A 19,302-nucleotide genomic window follows, 5' to 3' on the forward strand; every position below is an offset into this window, starting at 1 on the left:
TCCATCTTTTTTTCATGAACTAGATCCCACATGGCCCAATTAAAGAGATCACATGCTGCAACTAAAAATTACCGCATGTCACAACAAAGATCGAATATCTCGTGTGGAGCAACTAAGATCCAGCACAGACAAATAAATAAAAATAAATACTAGAAAAAAAACTTTTAAAGTAATGACAGCAAGAAATGTTGGCAAGGACGTAGATAAACTGGATCATTCATACCTTGCTAATGGTACTGTCACTCTGGGAAACAGTAATAAACGAAGCAGAGAACTATCTTACGACCCATCAGATTTACTCTGAGGCGTCCATCCCAGAGAACTGAAAAGTATGTCCACACAAAAATCTGTATACAAATGCTTATAATTTAACTTGGGATAGCCGAAAAACTAAGGTCAACTCAAATGCCCTTTAGCAGATGAATGGTTGAACAAAACATGGTAAATCGATACCATGAAAAACTTACTAATTAGCAATAAAAAGGAAAGAGTAATTAATAAACTCAACTCTGATGAGTCTTTACAGAATTATTCTGAATGAAAAAAGTCAATTTCAAAATGTTAAGAACTGTATAACTACCAAAGTATAGTACAATTTTTAAACATAAAAATGTTATGAGATGATTTATTATGGAAAACTTTTAAAATGTAATTATTTAGCTCTGTGAGAATGGTTAATATATATAATTGAATATGGTACAAGAACAAGAATGCTCATATGTTGTAAACTATGAAAAATATTATACTAACTCTATAAGAGACATACACAATAAAAATATTAAGACAATCCCAAAGTTGCTCTCTTGAGGAAAGAATAATAATGAACTTTTCCCCCCTCTTTCTACTATTTAGTATTACTCCAATTGTCTGCCATGGCCAACAGAACTTTTCTAACCAGAAAAATAAAATGCATTAATAAAAATCACAACAAAGAAGGGTCGGTTAAATAGATTATCTATAAAATGAAACATTATAAAAGCATAAATATTCTTCAGTTTTGTCTTTTTTAATATTTACAATATCCCACATATATTCTAAGTTAAAAAATAGATACTCATAAGTTTAAAATATTGTTTCCCTTAAAATGTGCATTGGTATATATATATGAAAATGTGATATAAAGATATATGAATATGTATACAGGTTAGTAAGAAGGCATGAGAATGTACTAATGACTCAGTTCAGCTCAGTCGTCAGTTGTGTCTGACTCTTTGCCACACCATGGACTGCAGCACACCAGGCTTCCCTGTCCATCACCAACTCCTGGAGCTTGCTCAAATTCATGTCCATCGAGTCAGTGATGGCATCCAGCCATCCAACGACTATGGATGGATCCAAGGACTATGATATTAATGACTATGTAATGTAAAAGTGCAATCATGCATAACTACTTGTGAATACACATTTGACTATGTATATACATTAAAAGGCTGAACTACTGGTAGTGTGCTATCTAGGATGTGTTATCATGCAGACTTACTTCCTTTTATTCCATATATTCTAGTTTTTCTCCTTTTATATCATTTTTTTAAATTTTTCTATCTTCTGATTGGCTGCCAAAGGGACATATCATATTCAAAATAAAGAAAAAATTAAAACTATTTAGAAAGAGGCACCTTGGCTATTTAAAAGGTAATATTTCAGTATGTTATATTGAGTAGCCCCAATTAATTTAGCTACAGCAAATCAAGTTTAGCCAGACTTTTGGGATATGCTGATATCAAATGGCACTTACAAAAACATATGTATTAGACTGAAAGATTTTTAGTTGTCCATATTGTTACTACCATTGATAATAACTAAAACAAACCAAGAAAGGCAATTTTTTACATTAAAATAGCTGTTAATTATCATGAACATAATTTTTATTCGTTACTATTATTTGATGCGAACTTATACCCATACCAGGCACTGCCTTAGCACTGTGTGTAATTTCCTATGAAGTAGCAGTTACTACTACCATCATGATTTATAGTTGAAAAACACCTGTGCAGGATCACATAGCTCTATCATCCAGTGCTCAAGCAAAAATTTGAACTATTTTGTCTGACCTTAACATCCCTGTTATACTACTGAAACTTTCATTCAATGTAATGTGCTAATACCACTAAAATAAAAGAAAAAATACAGTAAAACACACTGGCTGATTTGTGCATTTTTAAGAACTAGTGACCAATAAAATTGAATTTCCTCATTTTTTTCTTACCACAATTTTTACCAACCATTCTGAGGAAGCTACAAAAAGCATTGCTTAATCATTACCTCCCATATATTACATCTGGTTAGACACAACTATGCCTATGGTCCGCTTGAATGCCCTATCAGAACATTTCCTTTTATTTCACACACGAAGATAAATACGGATAATCACTACTAAAGTCTATCCAAAAACACTGGACATTTTAGTATCACTTTAGAAGTACAGTAGATAGTGAAATCAATATTTTAGCAAGCAATTAAGATGAAAGCCAAAAATAGAATATCAATGCATTTTGCTTCTATTTCTGAATATGCTTCTCATTTTAGCTTCCTTTTTCATGTTGCAAATTTTTCAGATCCCAAATTTTATCCATAAAGGTCATTTATGGCAAATAATCTTTGACTCTGATAACTTACAATTCTTTCCAAGTCAGTGGCCAAAGAAAGGAAAAGTATTCTTTATGGAGTAATTTTGGGTTCCGTAAGGCCAAGCTAATAGAAAATGTGGACAGAGAATCCCAGACTGCCTTTATCTGCCATTACCTACTCTTACTGCCTTCTGTGAAAGAACAAGTCATCACACTCCTAACATGCCTCTTCTGAAGGGGTCCAGTCATTCATTTACATGTCTGATAACTCAACAAACATTTCTAAGGTACCTACTATCCATCATATGTTGTTATAGGTGCTGGCCATAATGAAGTTTCTAAATTCAATAATCTGGAGGAGAAAATGTAAAGTGAATAGTGGAAGCAGGGTAAAAGGGACAAGCATATCTATGGAGTTCTTTGGTCAATAAGTTCAAAACTGTACATTTCATATCCCCTAACTCATCTTTTCCCAAACTCACTGAACTAGGGGAATCCATTCTTAACATATCCCTGATACCGTCAGAAACTCGGCTTGGTAGATCATATTTTGGTAAATGTAGCAACATTACTTTCTCTTGTTCAAGACCATGAACTTTAAAATGTGTATCTGTCTGCAAATTATAACTGTGGGCAGAAATGAGTTTGTGCTAACATCTCATTGACACATGCCTCCCTCCTTATTTTTCTCTGTGAGTTTCCTCTATTTCAGAAGTTAGATCATGTGAATTTCAACAAAACTGGCTACAGTAAAGTAGGTAGTATTTCCTGATGTTTGTGAAACTCCTGTTTTAAAGGAAAATATAAAGTAAGAATCCTGAAATGAAAAAAAACATTTATTTACATGTCCACAGTTGACGCTACAAAATAAGGAAATTCTAAACTGGACACGCATTTCCCAAAATGGACTTCTAAAATAACCTGGGTGATTTTTAAAAACATAAATTCCTGAGTCTCACTTCTTGAATTAGAATTAGGATCCCCACAGGGCATTAAATAAGGGTACCAACCATCTAGGATAATGCATACTATCAAGACCATGAACTTTAAAATGTGTATCTGTCTGCAAACTATAACTGTGGGCAGAACTGACTTTGTGTTAACATCTCATTGAAACATGCCTCCCTACTTATTTTTCTCTGTGAGTTTCCTCTATTTCAGAAGTTAGGTCATGTGAATTTCAACAAAGCTGGCTACATTAAGGTAGGTAGTCTGGGAAACAGTAAAAACAGTGATATTAAAAACAGTAGTAGTTTCTTCTATGGCACTGAATATCCCTAACAGTTAGCTCTAGCTCTTTCACTATTGTATATTAAATTTAAAGATCATTTTAAATAATTCACTTTATTACACTACTATATATTTTAACCTAAGAAACCACCTCCCCTTTTATTTCATTATAGTAAAATTTAAATCTAAGAAAAATAAAAGTGATTTTCATAAGAAAGAAGCAATATGAAGAAGGAGGAACATTCAGAGGCCAAGCAAAATTAAAGCATCCTGTATTCCACAGGCAAGCATTCCATATTCAAAAAAAAAAAAAAAAGCTTTAAGAACACAAGATAAAGACAAAACAGTAATTAAAAATTAAGTGCAATTTTGACTCCTGCTCTAATCCATTTTCCTAATTCAACATTTTTAGTCAGCCTGCTCAACTAAAGTCCTTTGATGCAAAATGCTCCCTGAAATACCATTTCTAAACATTAGAAATTTAGTGATTAAGCAAATGGGAAGTGTTGAGAGCTATATATATTTTTTTTGTTGTTTTTTGAGAGAGAGAAAAGGATATGAAAGAGAAACAAGAAAATAATACAATTTAAGAAAATGTATCCAACTAACTGATCAATACAGAAAAACTGCTCTACTGGATTTAGTAATTAGTTCTCTATAATTCTTAAGTGTTTACTAACGACTCCTGTCACAAAGTCTCAAAGAGAAGAAAAGATAATTTTATTTATCAACATTAAATTAACACTCATCCAAAGGAAATTAAAAAGTGCTTGGGTGAAAACAAAATGTTATGTGGCAAAGTTTTGATTATTTATTTCAATTTAACAATATTTAAAAGCTATATTAAAATATGTTATGTTCTGTTATTGGTCTGACCCGGGTCTCGCGCGTTGCAGGCAGACTCTTTACCGTCTGAGCCACCAGGGAAGCCCAAAATACAGCAAAAATGAGTGGCAAGTATGATCTGCTTGGAAACGGTTTATGACATTATTCTATTCTCAGGTTAACATATAAGGAAATTAGCCCCTAGAAGCATTTGTTTCCCTGAAATTAATTCTTCCTTTCTTGTGTTTGTCCTTCCTTTTTTGAAAGTAATTCTTCCTTTTTTCTTGTGTTTGTCCAATAACAACAAGCAAAACTTCTCTTTGATAAATGTTATTTTCTCCATTCAAAGTTAGATAATTGCCTCTAAGGCTTATGTCTCCACTAAAATTTTCTTTAAGAAAATAATTCCCAAACCTACTTAAATTTATTTTTTATAGAATAGAAAATTCAAGCTGTTCCCAAACACTTTTCTTCCTTTTTGCTAATTCTTAACCTCCTTTTGTGTTATTCTCACACCTGTGGAAATTATACATGCTTATCATATTTCATATTTTGTTTTCTTCTGCTTACCAATTATATTACATTACTTTAATTTCCTCTTACAGAGAGTATTTCATCCCAACTGATGTTTGGTTTCCCTCAAGTTCAAAACAACAGCAACTAAAAAAGCATACAAAGGAATATATTAATTTTCTCAGTGTCGATTTCAAGTTAACTTAAAATGACATGTATGATTCAAATAATATGATTTCTTAATGTTATGCTCTTTAGGTTATTTATATAAAATTACCTAAGAATATTACACACTTCCTTCTAATTTATTTCCAAAAGCTTTCAAATTCATTTGTTTTCCTTTTCTCACTTAAATCTCCAGTTTTTTTCAACATTCTCCTTAGAGTTGGATAAATAACTCAGATTTGTGGTTACACGATCCTGTATTTACAAAAGTGGATTAATTCAGTTGAGCAGACAAGTTAGTACAGACCATTAAAACTGGCTATCTATTACAGATGGCCCAAAAGCACACAAAAGGATGGTCAACATCACTAATCAGTATACAGATGCAAATTAAATCTACAATGAGGTATTATCACACGCAGTTCAGAATAGTCATCATCAACAAATTTACACACAATAAATACTGGAGAGGGTGTGGAGAAAAGAGAACCCTCCTCCATTGTTCATGGCAATGTAAACTGGTAAAGCCACTACGGAGAACACGGAGGTTCCTTAAGAAACTAACAGAACTACCATATACAGCAATCCTACTCCTGGACATACGTATGGAGAAAACTATAACTCAAAAATAGACATATGCTGCAGTGTTCACAGCAACACTGTTTACAGGAGCGAGGACATGGAAGCAACCTAAATGTCCACTGACAGAGGAACGGGTAAAGAAGGTGCGGTACCTGCGCACAGCGGAATGCACCCAGCCACAAAAAAGAACAAAACACCACCCTCTGCAGCAACATGGACGGACCTAGACATTGCCACACTGAGTGAAGTAAGCCAGAGAAAGAAATTTCATTTGATATTACTTACTTGTGGAATCTAAAACAATGGTACAGATGAGCTTATTTACGAAACAGAAATAGTCACAGGTGTAGAAAACAAACTTATGGTAACCAAGGGGATTCTCTGACAAATTAGTTGGTAAAGAATCCACCTGCAATGAGGGAGACCTGGGTTAGATCCCTGGGTTGGGAAGTTCCCCTGAAGATGGGAAAGGCCACCCACTCCAGTATTCTGGCCCAGAGAATTCCATGGACTGTATAGTTCATGGGGTTGCAAAAAAGTCAGACACAACTGAGCAACTTTCACAAGGGAGAAGGGGGAAGGGATAAGCTTGGAGATTGGAACTGACATATACACACTACATATACAAAATAGGTAACTAATAAGGACCTACTGTATAGCACAGGAAACTCTACTCAATATTCTGTAATGACCTATGTGTATGTGGGAAAAAAATCTAAAATTAAAGAGTGGATAGATGTAAATGTGGGATTCCCTGGTGGCTCAGACGGTGAAGAATCTGCTGGCAACACAGGAAACCTGGGTTCAATCCCTGGGTCGGAAAGACCCCCAGAGAAAGGAATGGCAACCCACTCCGGTATTCTTGCTTGGAGAATTCCATGGGTAGAGGAGCCTGGCGGGCTATAGTCCATGGGGTCGCAAAGAGTCAGACACACTGAAAACTCACACACACATACATGATCCACTTTGATATACAGCAGAAACTAACAACATTGGAAATCAACTACACTACAATAAAAATTAAAATTAAACTGGCTATATGAACTTAGGGAAGAAATGGTTTAATTTCGTAAAAATGTTGAAATTATTTGATACACTTAATTAACCACCAGTAATAAATAAAAAATTTTAAAAACCTAAACAAAGCATCAGTCAGTCAGTCAGTTCAGTCACTCGGTCATGTCTGACTCTTTGCGACCCCATGAATCGCAGCATGCCAGGCATCCCTGTCCATCACCAACTCCCAGAGTTCACCCAAACTCACGTCCATCAAATCGATGATGCTATCCAGCCATCTCATCCTGGGTCGTCCCCTTCTCCTCCTGCCCCCAATCCCTCCCAGCATCAGAGTCTTTTCCAATGAGTCAACTCTTCACATGAGGTGGCAAAAGTATTGGAGTTTCAGCTTTAGCATCAGTCCTTCCAAAGAACATCCAGGACTGATCTCCTTTAGAATGGACTGGCTGGATCTCCCTGCAATCCAAGGGACTCTCAAGAGTCTTTTCCAACACCACAGTTCAAAAGCATCAATTCTTCAGCGCTCAGCTTTCTTCACAGCCCGTAAAAACTAGTATTAATCTTAGCTGTTATTGACCACCTATGAAATCACTATGAAGTCACTTCACCTCTTTTCCTAGGGGGTGTGTGCATATGTGTGTGTGTGTGTGTGTGTGCGCGTTAGTCACTCAGTCGTATCTGACTTTCTGTGACCCCATGGATTGTAGCCCTCCAGGCTCCTCTGTCCATGGAATTCTTCAGGCAAGAATACTGGAGTGGGTTGCCATTTCCTTCTCAACCCAGGGGACTGAGATCTTCAATCCAGGGGATCTTCTCAACCCAGGGATAGAATCCAGGTCTTCTGAATTGCAGGTGGATTCTTTACCATCTGAGACACAAGGGAAGCCCTGTCCTAAGCTTCTTCATGGTAAAAGAAGGGATTCACAACTTCTAACATTCCTTCTATTTGTAAGTGTCCAGTTTCCTTTACATATTTAATGTAATTTCAACCCTGAGTTTTGTATCTGTTACATTGTAAACACCTCCACTTACACACAAACACACCCCAGTGACATTTCTATTAAGGAAAATTTTCAGGAAAAAAGAATGTAAAAATTTCAAAATAGCAACCAGGCATTTTTCATATATTGACTGTGGAAGAGTAACTTGTATATTCTTTCCTAAAAGTCAGTGTGACATTACCTATCAATAATTAGAATAAGGAAGCCCTTCTAACCAGTGTTTTCATTTCTAGGAATGAAGACTAAAGAATGACTTGAACATTTACATAAACATTCATGTCTAGAGATATACATTGCAACACTGGATATACAGCATGCAGTTCATACTTAGGTCCAAACCTGAATTCTTGATTTGCACTCCCAATTCTGTTCTACCCAGTCTTCCACACGAGAGTAAATGGCCCCAGTTGACCAAACCAAATACGAAGGACTCATTATCCATTCTTTCTTCACAATCAACCCACTATAAAGACCCATCTCTTTCTCCTCTAAAACAGATTGAAAATCAATCACTCCTCTCAATTTCTGCTGTTACCAACCCCACCCCAACCACCTTTATCGCTCACCTGAACTATAGTGAAAATCTCCTGGATGACTGCCTCACAGATACTCTTGTCCCTCAGAACAACAGACGCCAAATGATCATTTAAAAACATAAATAAGATCATGTACTCCCCTGTGTAAAACTCTCTCATGAATTCCCATTGCATTTAAAGACAAATCCAAATGACTCACGCTGTGGTCTGCCTGCCTCTCAAGTTCATCTCAGCTACTTTTTCCCTAGCTTTGAGAATGCTGGCCAAAACTGACACTTCCTAAAATCTACCAAGCTGTTTCCTACTCCAAAGCCTGCGATCATTTTCTCTCCTGCCTGGAAATCATCTTTCACGACTGGCTCCTCATTATCCAGTTTTTATCACAATAGCCTTTCCTTGCCCATGTATGTTTCCTGTGTGCACTATCACTTCATACTATTTCTCCCCTTACACACTCCCCTCAATCTTTAGTTATCATGTTTGTTGCTTTATTTTGTATTTCCTCCCACTAGTATATACAATCCAGAGGGCATAAAACTGTTTCATTGCTATTATTTCGGCATCAGGTAGAGTCCATATCAATAAATATTCATCATACCAATGGCAGAATAAGGGCAAACTGAATTTTTATTTTTATTTTCCATAGAGAAATTATTCTTTAAATTATGAGTCACTTTAGAGTAAAAATTTTACAGCTCATCCAATTCCTCTACCTAATCTACTTCAACTAAAATCATGAAAAACATCAACATGAATGTAGTGAAAACCTGCATGATATACAATAATATACTAAAAGTCTATAATCTGGTTTCAAGAACCTTCTTGGCTTCATCTCTGGCCACACACTCCTTAATTTGCGGCAATTTCCCTTTGGGAAATAGAAATTATTCAAACTGGCTGCAATACAACCGGTGTACGGGAGAGAGGAAGGTAAGAAGAAAGCTGAGGGCAGATCAGGCTTTCGCACTTGCAGCAGGTGTTTATGGTTTAGCTCAAAGAGTTAAAGTGGTTTTTTTTGTAAACAAAGTCTGTATACTTTAATAACAGTAGGGTATCTGATCAACTGGAAAAATGAGGGATTAAAATCAGGACAAAGAGCACCACCTAAAGGCTATCGATACAATACTGTTTTTGCTATCTCAGAATCAGTTTTGTATTTCTTGTGACAGACAAAAATTCAGCTTTTCCCTTACCATTAAGATATCAAAGATACTACACTAAATCATGCATGTCTTCTTTCTAAAACTACTCCCAGAGAAAGTATGTGCACTTGACCTAATAAAATTTTATGGAATCTTAGATAATATAGTAGAACCCAGTAACTGTTCTTTCTATAGATAACACATTCACCTTATCTCATTCATTTCAAGCTGTAGCACCTTTTTAAAACATCTTCTCTTGATCCATATACTTGCACATTCTATTTTTATTTCTAAAGTGGAGTCTGCTTACTTAGTATGTGCACCCCTAAAACCATGCTGCATGATAATATACACTTTGTTATTGAAAATACTGTCCTATTTGTTGTCAGTCTACAACTTGGAAATAGATCTTGGGAAATGTTAACACTTTAACATGAATCTTCAGTACTAATACAAATATAAAATCTTAACTTTTAAAAAATAATGACTATCATGCAGCAGGCCCCAGTTCCCCTTTCTTCTTACTATAAGCATTTTTTTCATTTACCTAACCTCTGAAAGCTTCTGATTTTGTAGCTCTCTGATTTTTTTTCGATATATGCTATTAAAAGTCTCAGGAAGGACAAAAGTGTTTAAAAAGTCTACTTTCATTTGCACATTTCTCGGGCTCTACCATAATTGGTTTTCCATTAAAAAAAGATACTTTGGAGGAAAAAAGAAGGAATATAAAAATCAAACTTCCTTTCTGAGCCTTTAAATAATGTACTGAGCAGAGCAACATTTTAGGTAACTCATGAAGTTCTGTGTCTCTAAATCAGAGTCAAAGTGAAGCTAGTTTCAGTACTCAGGAAAAGCCCTACTCCTGTAAGTTTCACCTCTCATTCTCAAATAAGGAGTCAACAGGTCCAGGGTGAAAAGCTGTAAGCACAGCAAACAGAACTAAGAGGAAAAACTAGATCTTAAAGCCCCATCGAAGCCACACCACCAGCAAAGCAAAACAGGTCATGTCTTTTTTTAAGGAAGACTGTGTATAATATGGGGAATGAGTATTAGAAGATTAAAACCTTGGAGATCCACTGAAGCAATGAACAATGCCCAATCTGTCTCTATAATCTCCTGCTCCACACAAATCACATCATAACACAGCAGTGAACACTGGAAGACAGCTAAGCCCTTACCCTACGTACCCATACAAGTGAGGTGCAATACAGAGCCAATACAAGCAAGAAGGGAAGAGAAACTTACCTTCAAAAAGGGACCCAAACTGGTATTTTCCACTAAAAAATTTGGGCAGTGAAAACACAAGCGCTCCCAGCCCTATCATAAAGGATGCAAACGCAAGCCATCTTGGTTTGTGTCCTCTTTCACCAATGAATGATACAAATAAAGACAGCAAACAGAAGGCAATGTCATAACTTGATGATATCAAGCCGGTGAGGGAACTCTGCAATTCATAGCGCTTCTCGATAGTGGAAATGCTAATATTTACTAGGCCATTCACCACAATACCTAAAAGAGAAAAGAGGAAATTTATGTTTACAACTTTACCATATAGAGCATGATCATTAACATGACATTACTAAAGTTTGTTCATTTCTTTTGATATTTTTAAATGTCCAATTTTAAAAATCTCAACGTTTCAAAACTAAGCAAGCCAAACATATTTCCTTTACAGATCAGTTTGCTTTTAAATTATACATTTGTGAATTTTCAGTTGTTACATAAAGTTGATGTTTATCACATACTGAATTACAGTTAACCATGTTTCTTTAAATTACAAAAGAGACTGGTAAAGTCTCATGAAGCTGATTCATTAGAGAGTTTCCAGGTATAGTATATTCCCATGGGCCTCACTTGGAAGACTACAAAACATATAGGTGATTGAGAGGTCAAACGCTAAAACTGTTCAAATCACCGAATCCTTGACTTAGTCTTATGAAAGGTGCAATTGAGTTCTTAAACCTCTATCTTCTTCTAGCACTCTTAGAGTCATTAAAGTCATCATTTAAAAGTTCCTGGGGCAAAAACAAACAAAAAGTCTATTTCAATTACTAGCATTCTAAATCATAGGCAATGTGACAGAAAATAAAAAACAAACAACTTACACTTCATCTGCTCATTATAACTGTGATGAAATAATATAAGATAAACCAGAAAAAGCTGAAAATTCAAATCTGACTAACAACAAAAATGTCCAATTAGGATACTGATTATACAAAAGTTAACATATTACTATGCTGCTGCTGCTGCTGCTAAGTCACTTCAGTCGTATCTGACTCTGTGTGACCCCAGAGACGGCAGCCCATCAGGCTCCCCCATCCCTGGGATTCTCCAGGCAAGAACACTGGAGTGGGTTGCCATTTCCTTCTCCAATGCATGAAAGTAAAAAGTGAAAGTGAAGTTGCTCAGTCATGTCCGACTCTTAGCGACCCCATGGACTGCAGCCCACCAGGCTCCTCCATCTATGGGATTTTCCAGGCAAGAGTACTAGAGTGGGGTGCCATTGCCTTCTCTGAGATATTACTGTAAAGTGAAAATAAAAACCATCTAATCAAATTACAAAGTTTCAAATTGATTATTCTTTTTACTTAAGAGGCTACCATGAATTGTTTTCAATCATTAATGAATAGAAAGAGTATATCCAAGACATTATCTCTGTAATCTCTTCAAATTTTGCTTTATCAAGACTGTAACTGGGAATATATTGCAAGAAACTTTTTACAAATTTTAAAAGTCCTAACATGATTTTTACTTTCATATCAGTTTAATAAATCTATATGCCAATTTATAGCTCTTGATGTTTTAAGATAAAATTTCTAAATAGCTAGGAATGACAGATTTATAAGGAGGTATAGCTTAGTCAGTAAAGAATCTGCCTGCATGGCTGGAGACCTGGGTTCGATTCCTGGGTCAGGCAGATCCCCTGGAGAAGGAAATGGCAATCCACTCCAGTATTCTTGCCTGGAAAATCCCATGGATAGAGGAGCCTGGCAGGCTATAGCCCATGAGGTCGCAAGAATCAACACGACTTGGTGACTAAACCACCACCACCAAGTTTGTCTGAGAATCTGAAAAGTTCCCATCTAAAATCAACTTCCCAACATGTGCTATACTGATTAAAAATCAGTCATTAGAATTCATTGTTTTTACAGTAAAAAAAAATTCTGAGAAAGTAAATTTGTAGACCCTTACGGAAAGATAGCATTTTAAGCCTAGGATCCCAAAGTAAATTCTACACTACATAAACTGCAAGAACTTTGCTTATTTCAAAAAAGAAATTTCATGAAAGACTGCATACTATGTCCACTGTAAATGCAAGAAGCTAGGAGGTACATTAGGAAATTAAGTGCTAAGAGTGAGTGAGTGAATGAAGTCACTCAGTCATGTCCAACTCTTTTCGACCCCATGGACTGTAGCCTACAAGGCTCCTCTGTCCATGGAATTTTCCAGGCAAGAGTACTGGAGTGGGTTGCCATTTCCTTCTCCAGGGGATCTTCCCAGACCAAGGATTGAACCTGGGTCTCCCACATTGCAGGAAGACGCTTTACTGTCTGAGCCACCAGGAAAGCCAGTGCTAAGAGAAATACTGTTTATTTTTGATGAGTGGCTGGGTTGAGTAAACTCATTTGACAAGTTTTGGGTCTTTTTTCACCAATTAATCACCTATTACAATACAATATCTTGGAAACAGTCTTCCTAAGAATCAAGATTGAGAAACATGATAATGTTTTCAGTCATTCAAACTTAAGCTGAAATAAGAATTTATGGAATCATTTTCATCTCAGATTACGCTTCTGAAGTTGGAGATTTCTAGATAGGGTAACTCCAGGTTAAACTTGACACATTTCTCTAAGAATTTCAATTACATTTGATAAAAATTTTAAACAATATTTTATATTAAACATAAAATATATATTCTGGAATAATATTGCAGTTTCAGAATATGTCTTAAAACATAAGATAAATTTTTTACTTGTGAAAGAGTCGGACACGGCTGAGAAACTGAACTGAATTTCTTTGAACTTTACTTTTGACCTTAAGATGCTTGGTAATCACTGATTTTGGACAACTAAGGTTAAGATGCTGAGAGAGGGCCAACTTTGGTTGGGACAAGAAAGGTGGAAAAGGAAGTAACTGGAGCACAAAACTGTCACTAGGAGAAGAGCTGCAGCTGCTTTGCAATCAACAAATATTTACTCAGCACCTAACCTGTGCAAGCGACACTGAGTTGCTTTAAGACAGTGGGGCAGGAATAGAACAGGTAGAATATATTTTGATTCAGTCTTCTGTTAATCTTAAAAAAGAGCTATTTCAAACCCAATTTTTTTTCCAATTACATTTCTTTCCATCAGTACTTAATTGCCTCTTTACAAAAGTTTTAAACTGTGACCCCCTCCCCCAAAAAATCTACATACTATCAAATTGCAGCTAACTTATAGCATGTCCTTGAAGATGTTCCATCTCAATGCTCCCTGTCCTTAATTTGTCACCCTAGCATAAGTTCCATTTCTTTCATTCTCTGCATGCTTTCCTTCATGAGAATCACTGTCCCTCTGCCTATCTACCCCTCCAATCGAGACTTAGATTGCAACTTCCTGAGGGTATAAACCTGGGCTTTTATCAGTAACTCCTGCTGCTGCTGCTGCTGCTGCTAAGTCACTTCAGTCCTGTTCGGCTCTGTGCGAACCCACAGACGGCAGCCCACCACGCTCCACCGTCCCTGGGATTCTCCAGGCAAGAGTACTGGAGTGCGTTGCCATTTCCTTCTCCAATGCATGAAAGTGAAAAGTGAAAGTGAAGTTGCTCAGTCATGTCCGACTCTTAGCGACCCCATGGACTGCAGCCCACCAGGCTCCTCCAGCCATGGGATTCTCCAGGCAAGAGTACTGGAGTGGGTTGCCAGCGCCTTCTCCATCAGTAACTCCTAAGAGAATCTAAGAGAGATCCGTGAACAGATACAGGGTTTGAAGTGCCTTAACAGTTCCCTTGTGGCTCAGCTGGTAAAGAATCTGCCAGCAATGCGGGAGACCTGGGTTCAATTCCTAGGTTGGGAAGATCCCCTGGAGAGGGGAAAGGCTACCCACTTCAGTATTCTGACATGGAGAATTCCACGGACTTCGACTTCTCAGTCCATGGGGGTCGCAAAGACTGAGTGACTTTCACTTCACTTACAGGACTTCCCTGGTGGCTCTGACGGTAAAGCGTCTCTCTACAATGCGGGAGACCAGGGTTCGATCCCTGGATCGGGAACATCTGCTACAGAAGGAAATGGCAATCCACTCCAGTACTATTGCCTGGGAAAATCACATGGACAGAGAGAGGAGCCTGGTAGGCTACAGTCCATGGGGTCGCAAAGAGTTGGACACAACTGAGCGACTTCACTTACACTTACCAGTTAATAACGCCTGAAGCCTCTGCAGATTTATATTCCCTGGACTCACGAGAACATCCAATGCTCTCCAATTACACTCACAAAAACTTGAATGTGTAGATCTGACCAATCGCATGTATATCCAAAAAGTTTCTCCTTAGCGAATCGTCCTACGTTCAGCTGCACATTTATCCACTCTCTTCCAGAAGCGATGTAAAGACAAATCCCTTTAATACTTCTCTCTTTTTTTTTTTTAGCAAAATGCATGCTTTTGTAAAGCAGAGGCGCTCCCCCACCCCACCCCACCTCGAGCACCCAGTTCCCCAAGGAGGGCTCCCCTCATTTCCACCTTCTCTCCAGGAAACTGCTAGGCTGGAGGTAGAACACTTAGAAGAGAAAGAGCTTGCCTGGCAAGTTTTCAATGTTTCGCTATAAGAAAAGCTAAAAATGCAGAAGCGTGAACCTGGTTGGGTGGCGTCTGTGCGAGCGCTAGCGAGTCCCGAGCCCGGGACCACCCCTCTCGGGCGCGCAGACCCCGTCACCCCCGGGGCTGGCGGCGCACCTGCCGCCCCCACTCTCCTCCCCGGCGCCCCTCGACGCCCCTCGACGCCCCCCCTCCCCCGCCCCGCTCGCCCGCCGCCCGCCGGAGCCGGCGCCCGTCCTCACCTTGCGTGAGGGCCAGGAGGCAGTAGTGAAACAGAAAGCCCCGGGGCGTGTTGCAGCGCTGGAGAGCCCGGGGTTGGAAGCTGCCCCAGCCGCAGGGCCCCTCCTCATACTCGGACAGCGAGCCGGGCCCAGAGGCGCCGGGAACCCCCGAGGGCTGAGGCGGCTCGGGGCGCTCCGGGGGCTCCTGAGGCGCGGGCGGCGGCGGCGAGCCCGCGGCCGGGGTGGGCAGGACGGAGATCTCGATGGAAGGCGACGACGCACAGACGCGGCGCGGGGTGTCTGGGCTGGAGGCGACGAAAGCCGGGTTCTCGATGCCTTTGAGGCTCTTCATGATCCGGGCGCGTCCTCCCGACTCCCCGGGACTGCCGGAGCCGCAAAATAATAATAATAATCAAAATAAATAAAACATACGCCCAGGTTCCGCTGGGGCTCCTCCTCCGGGCAGGTGGCAGCGCCCCCGCGCGGGGCGAGTCCCCGCCTCGCCGGCGTCCCTCTCAGGGGGTCTGTCTCCGCGGCCGCCGCCGCCGCCGTCGCCGGGAGCCTCCTCAGCGAGCTGCCGGCCGTCGGCCTCGCCCACCTGTGGCCGCCCGCGCGGAGGGAGTCCCCGCCTCCCGGGCGTCCCCTCAGGGGCTCCCCGGCGTCGTCACCCGGAGCGGCGGTGCGGTCGGGCCTCGGCCTCGCCCGCCTGTGGCCGCCCGCGCGGGGCGAGTCCCCGCCTCCCCGGCGTCCCCCTCAGGGCCTCTCTCGTCGCGCGGCCCGTCAGCCTCCCAGGAGCCTGAGAGGGGGCCCCCGGGTCCCCCCGCGCCCCTTCCCGGGGCCTGGGAACCAACAGGACGTTGTGGGAGTCGTCTGGCCGCTGACGGGAAGGCTGTGAACACACCTGCTTCAGGAGATAATTCCAGAAACTCTCCAGCGGCCTTCTTCCCTTGAACCAGTCGCTCAGTCGTGTCCCCTTCTTTGCGACCCCATAGACTGTATGGCCCACCAGGTTCCTCCGTCCATGGAATTTTCCAGGCAAGACTACAGGAGTGAGTCGCCATTCTCCAGGGGATCTTCCCGACCCAGGGATCGAACCCGGGTCTTCTAGCTTGCGGGCAGACGCTTTACCGGCTGAGCCACCCGGGAAATCTTCCCTTGCCGCTTAGCGAATCAGGCTTCGGTCTGGACTCCCAAGGATCTGAGCCGCCACAGGCACAGTATTTTGGATTCCGTGAGCATCGTGCTAAAAGACTTTGTACCTGTCAGCCTCCCTAGAAACGGAAATACCTACCAGCCCTCACCACTACAGCCATTGGCATGATAACCACCTTTTTTGTAGTTTTCACTTCCCCCAAAGTGAAGGAATACAAATTAGAAAACTTTAAAGCCATGTATCTATATAACATTCTTTCTGCTGTACATTGCATACCTTCAGATGAACAATGCTGATAGCCGTGTAAATAATTTCTATCTGTGGAATAAATAAGAATAACACCTTGAACAACCGAACACCATTATGCTAATTGTAGTTACAATTCATTCAATTGTCCTTTCATTCATTTAACAAAACACATTTCTTTTCCAGACTGCAAACACTGTTTTAAGCCCCAGGGGTGAAAAATTGCACAAAAACGGACAAACACCCCTAGGCCTACTGTGCTTACATTCTGATGGAAGACAGACAATAAGTAATAAATATGCAGTGCGTGTGTTCTCAGACACGTGTGACTGTGACCCTGTGGACTGTGGGATGATTTTCCTCGACAAGAATATTGGAGTGGGTTGCCATTTCCTGGGCCAGGGGATCTTCCTGGCTCAAGGATGGAACCTGCAGTCCCTGTCTCCTGCACAGCAAGTGGGTTCTTTACTACTGAGCCCACCTGGGAAACCCCTGCATATGTAGTGCCTGCAGGCGGGCTCTGAGATCCTCTGGACTTTAGCCTACCAGTCTCTGTCCATGGACTTTTCCAGACAAGAATAATGGAGTACCTCTACAAATGCTGTGGAGAAAAGTACAGCAAGGACAGGCTGGGAAGGGTGTTTTCGGGGAAGGGGGAGAATTTGATGCAATTTTTAATAGGGTGGACAGGAAAGGCCTCAGGTTTTTAAGCAAAAACCTGAAGAAAGTAAAGGAGGGAGTCTGGTATGATGGGGAAGTAGAGTGGGCTCAAATGAGATGATTGGAGAGTACTGGAAGTTCACGGCAGGGGTGTAAAGAGGGCACAGGCGGGGTGGGAGAGAAGTGGCAGGGGCCAGACCCTGTAGGCCATTATAAGGACTTTGGCTTTATTGTGATTAAACAGGAAGGTTTAGAGCTGAGGCGTGACACGATCATGGTATGATTAGGTTTTCAAAGAACCCATTCTCTCTCCCCTTCCGAAGGTAAACTAATGCATCTGAAAGTAATGTATTTTAAACAAAGACATTATGATCTTGGAATGTTTATCTTTCCTAAATGAAATGTTTATTCCAAAAAGGAACATAATAAAACCCACAAATGCTGTCTATTTGCTGCGTAATCAGGGCTACATACGCAAAGCTGTTAGGCTTCATAAGACTGCAGACTGTTAAGGAACCACCTTCTTCAGATCTGACCATTGGCTATGCTGTGCTGTGCTGTGCTTAATCACTCAGTCGTGTCCGACTCTTCGAGACCCCATGGACTGCAGCCCGCCAGGCTTCTCTGTCCATGGCGATTCTCCAGGCAAGAATGCTGGAGTGGGTAGCCTATTCCTTCTCCAGGGGATCTTCCCGACCCAGGAATCAAATTGGGGTCTCCTGAGTGGCAGGTGGATTCTTTACCATTTGAGTACCAGGGAAGCCCCAATTATTGGTTATAAAAATTGTCAAACAATATGTCTGAACTACATTTAGCAAAGTTAATAGAGGTCTCAGATATTACTGGATACTGTATTGCTGTCATTGTTGTTCAGTCTCTCAATCATGTCAGACTCTCTGTGACCCCATGGACTGCAGCACACCAGGCTCCCCTGTCCTTCACTATCTCCCTGAGTTAGCTCAGATTCATGTCAGTTGAGTCGGTGATGCTGTCTAACCATCTTATTCTCTGCCATCTGCTTCTCCTTTCTCTGCCACCACCCCCTGTTCAATCTTTCCCAGCATCAGGGTCTTTTCCAATGAGTCTTTTCCTCTACACTGCTATATGATATCATTTTCAGTGCATTAGTACTATTATTCATTTGTAAGGGCCCTTTTATCGAAAGTTGAATTAGAGTACTTCACTACATATTAATTAATCATGCTATCAAGTTCTGGGCTTCCCCTGTGGCTCAGCTGGTAAAGAATCTGCCCGTAATGTGGGAGATCTGGGTTCGATCCCTGGGTTGGTAAGTTCAGTTCAGTTCAGTTCAGTCGCTCAGTCGTGTCCGACTCTTTGCGACCCCAAGAATCGCAGCACGCCAGGCCTCCCTGTTCATCACCAACTCCCGAAGTTCACTCAGACTCATGTCCATCGAGTCCGTGATGCCATCTAGCCATCTCATCCTCGGTCGTCCCCTTCTCCTCCTGCCCCCAACCCCTCCCAGCATCAGAGTCTTCTCCAATGATTCAACTCTTCGCATGAGGTGGCCAAAGGACTGGAGTTTCAGCTTTAGCATCATTCCTTCCAAAGAAATCCCAGGGTTGATCTCCTTCAGAATGGACTGGTTGGATCTCCTTGCAGTCCAAGGGACTCTCAAGAGTCTTCTC

The 19,302-nt window shown here is 40.6% G+C and overlaps 1 protein-coding gene across 1 annotated transcript in view; it reads right to left on the reverse strand.

The window, feature by feature from the left end:
• Positions 1–16,170, reverse strand: part of SLCO4C1 (solute carrier organic anion transporter family member 4C1) — a 91,189-nt gene extending 75,019 nt beyond the window's left edge. The window contains exons 1-2 of the mRNA XM_042250792.2: positions 15,616–16,170; positions 10,824–11,087 (exon numbers count right to left, since the gene is read on the reverse strand). Of these exons, the coding sequence (XP_042106726.1) occupies positions 10,824–11,087; positions 15,616–15,946 (595 nt within the window). The 5' untranslated portion in view covers positions 15,947–16,170. The remainder of the gene's footprint in view (positions 1–10,823; positions 11,088–15,615) is intronic.
• Positions 16,171–19,302: the final 3,132 nt, after the last annotated feature.

The sequence above is a fragment of the Ovis aries genome, chromosome 5 (genome assembly GCF_016772045.2).
Source record: "Ovis aries strain OAR_USU_Benz2616 breed Rambouillet chromosome 5, ARS-UI_Ramb_v3.0, whole genome shotgun sequence".
Lineage (NCBI taxonomy): Eukaryota > Metazoa > Chordata > Mammalia > Artiodactyla > Bovidae > Ovis > Ovis aries.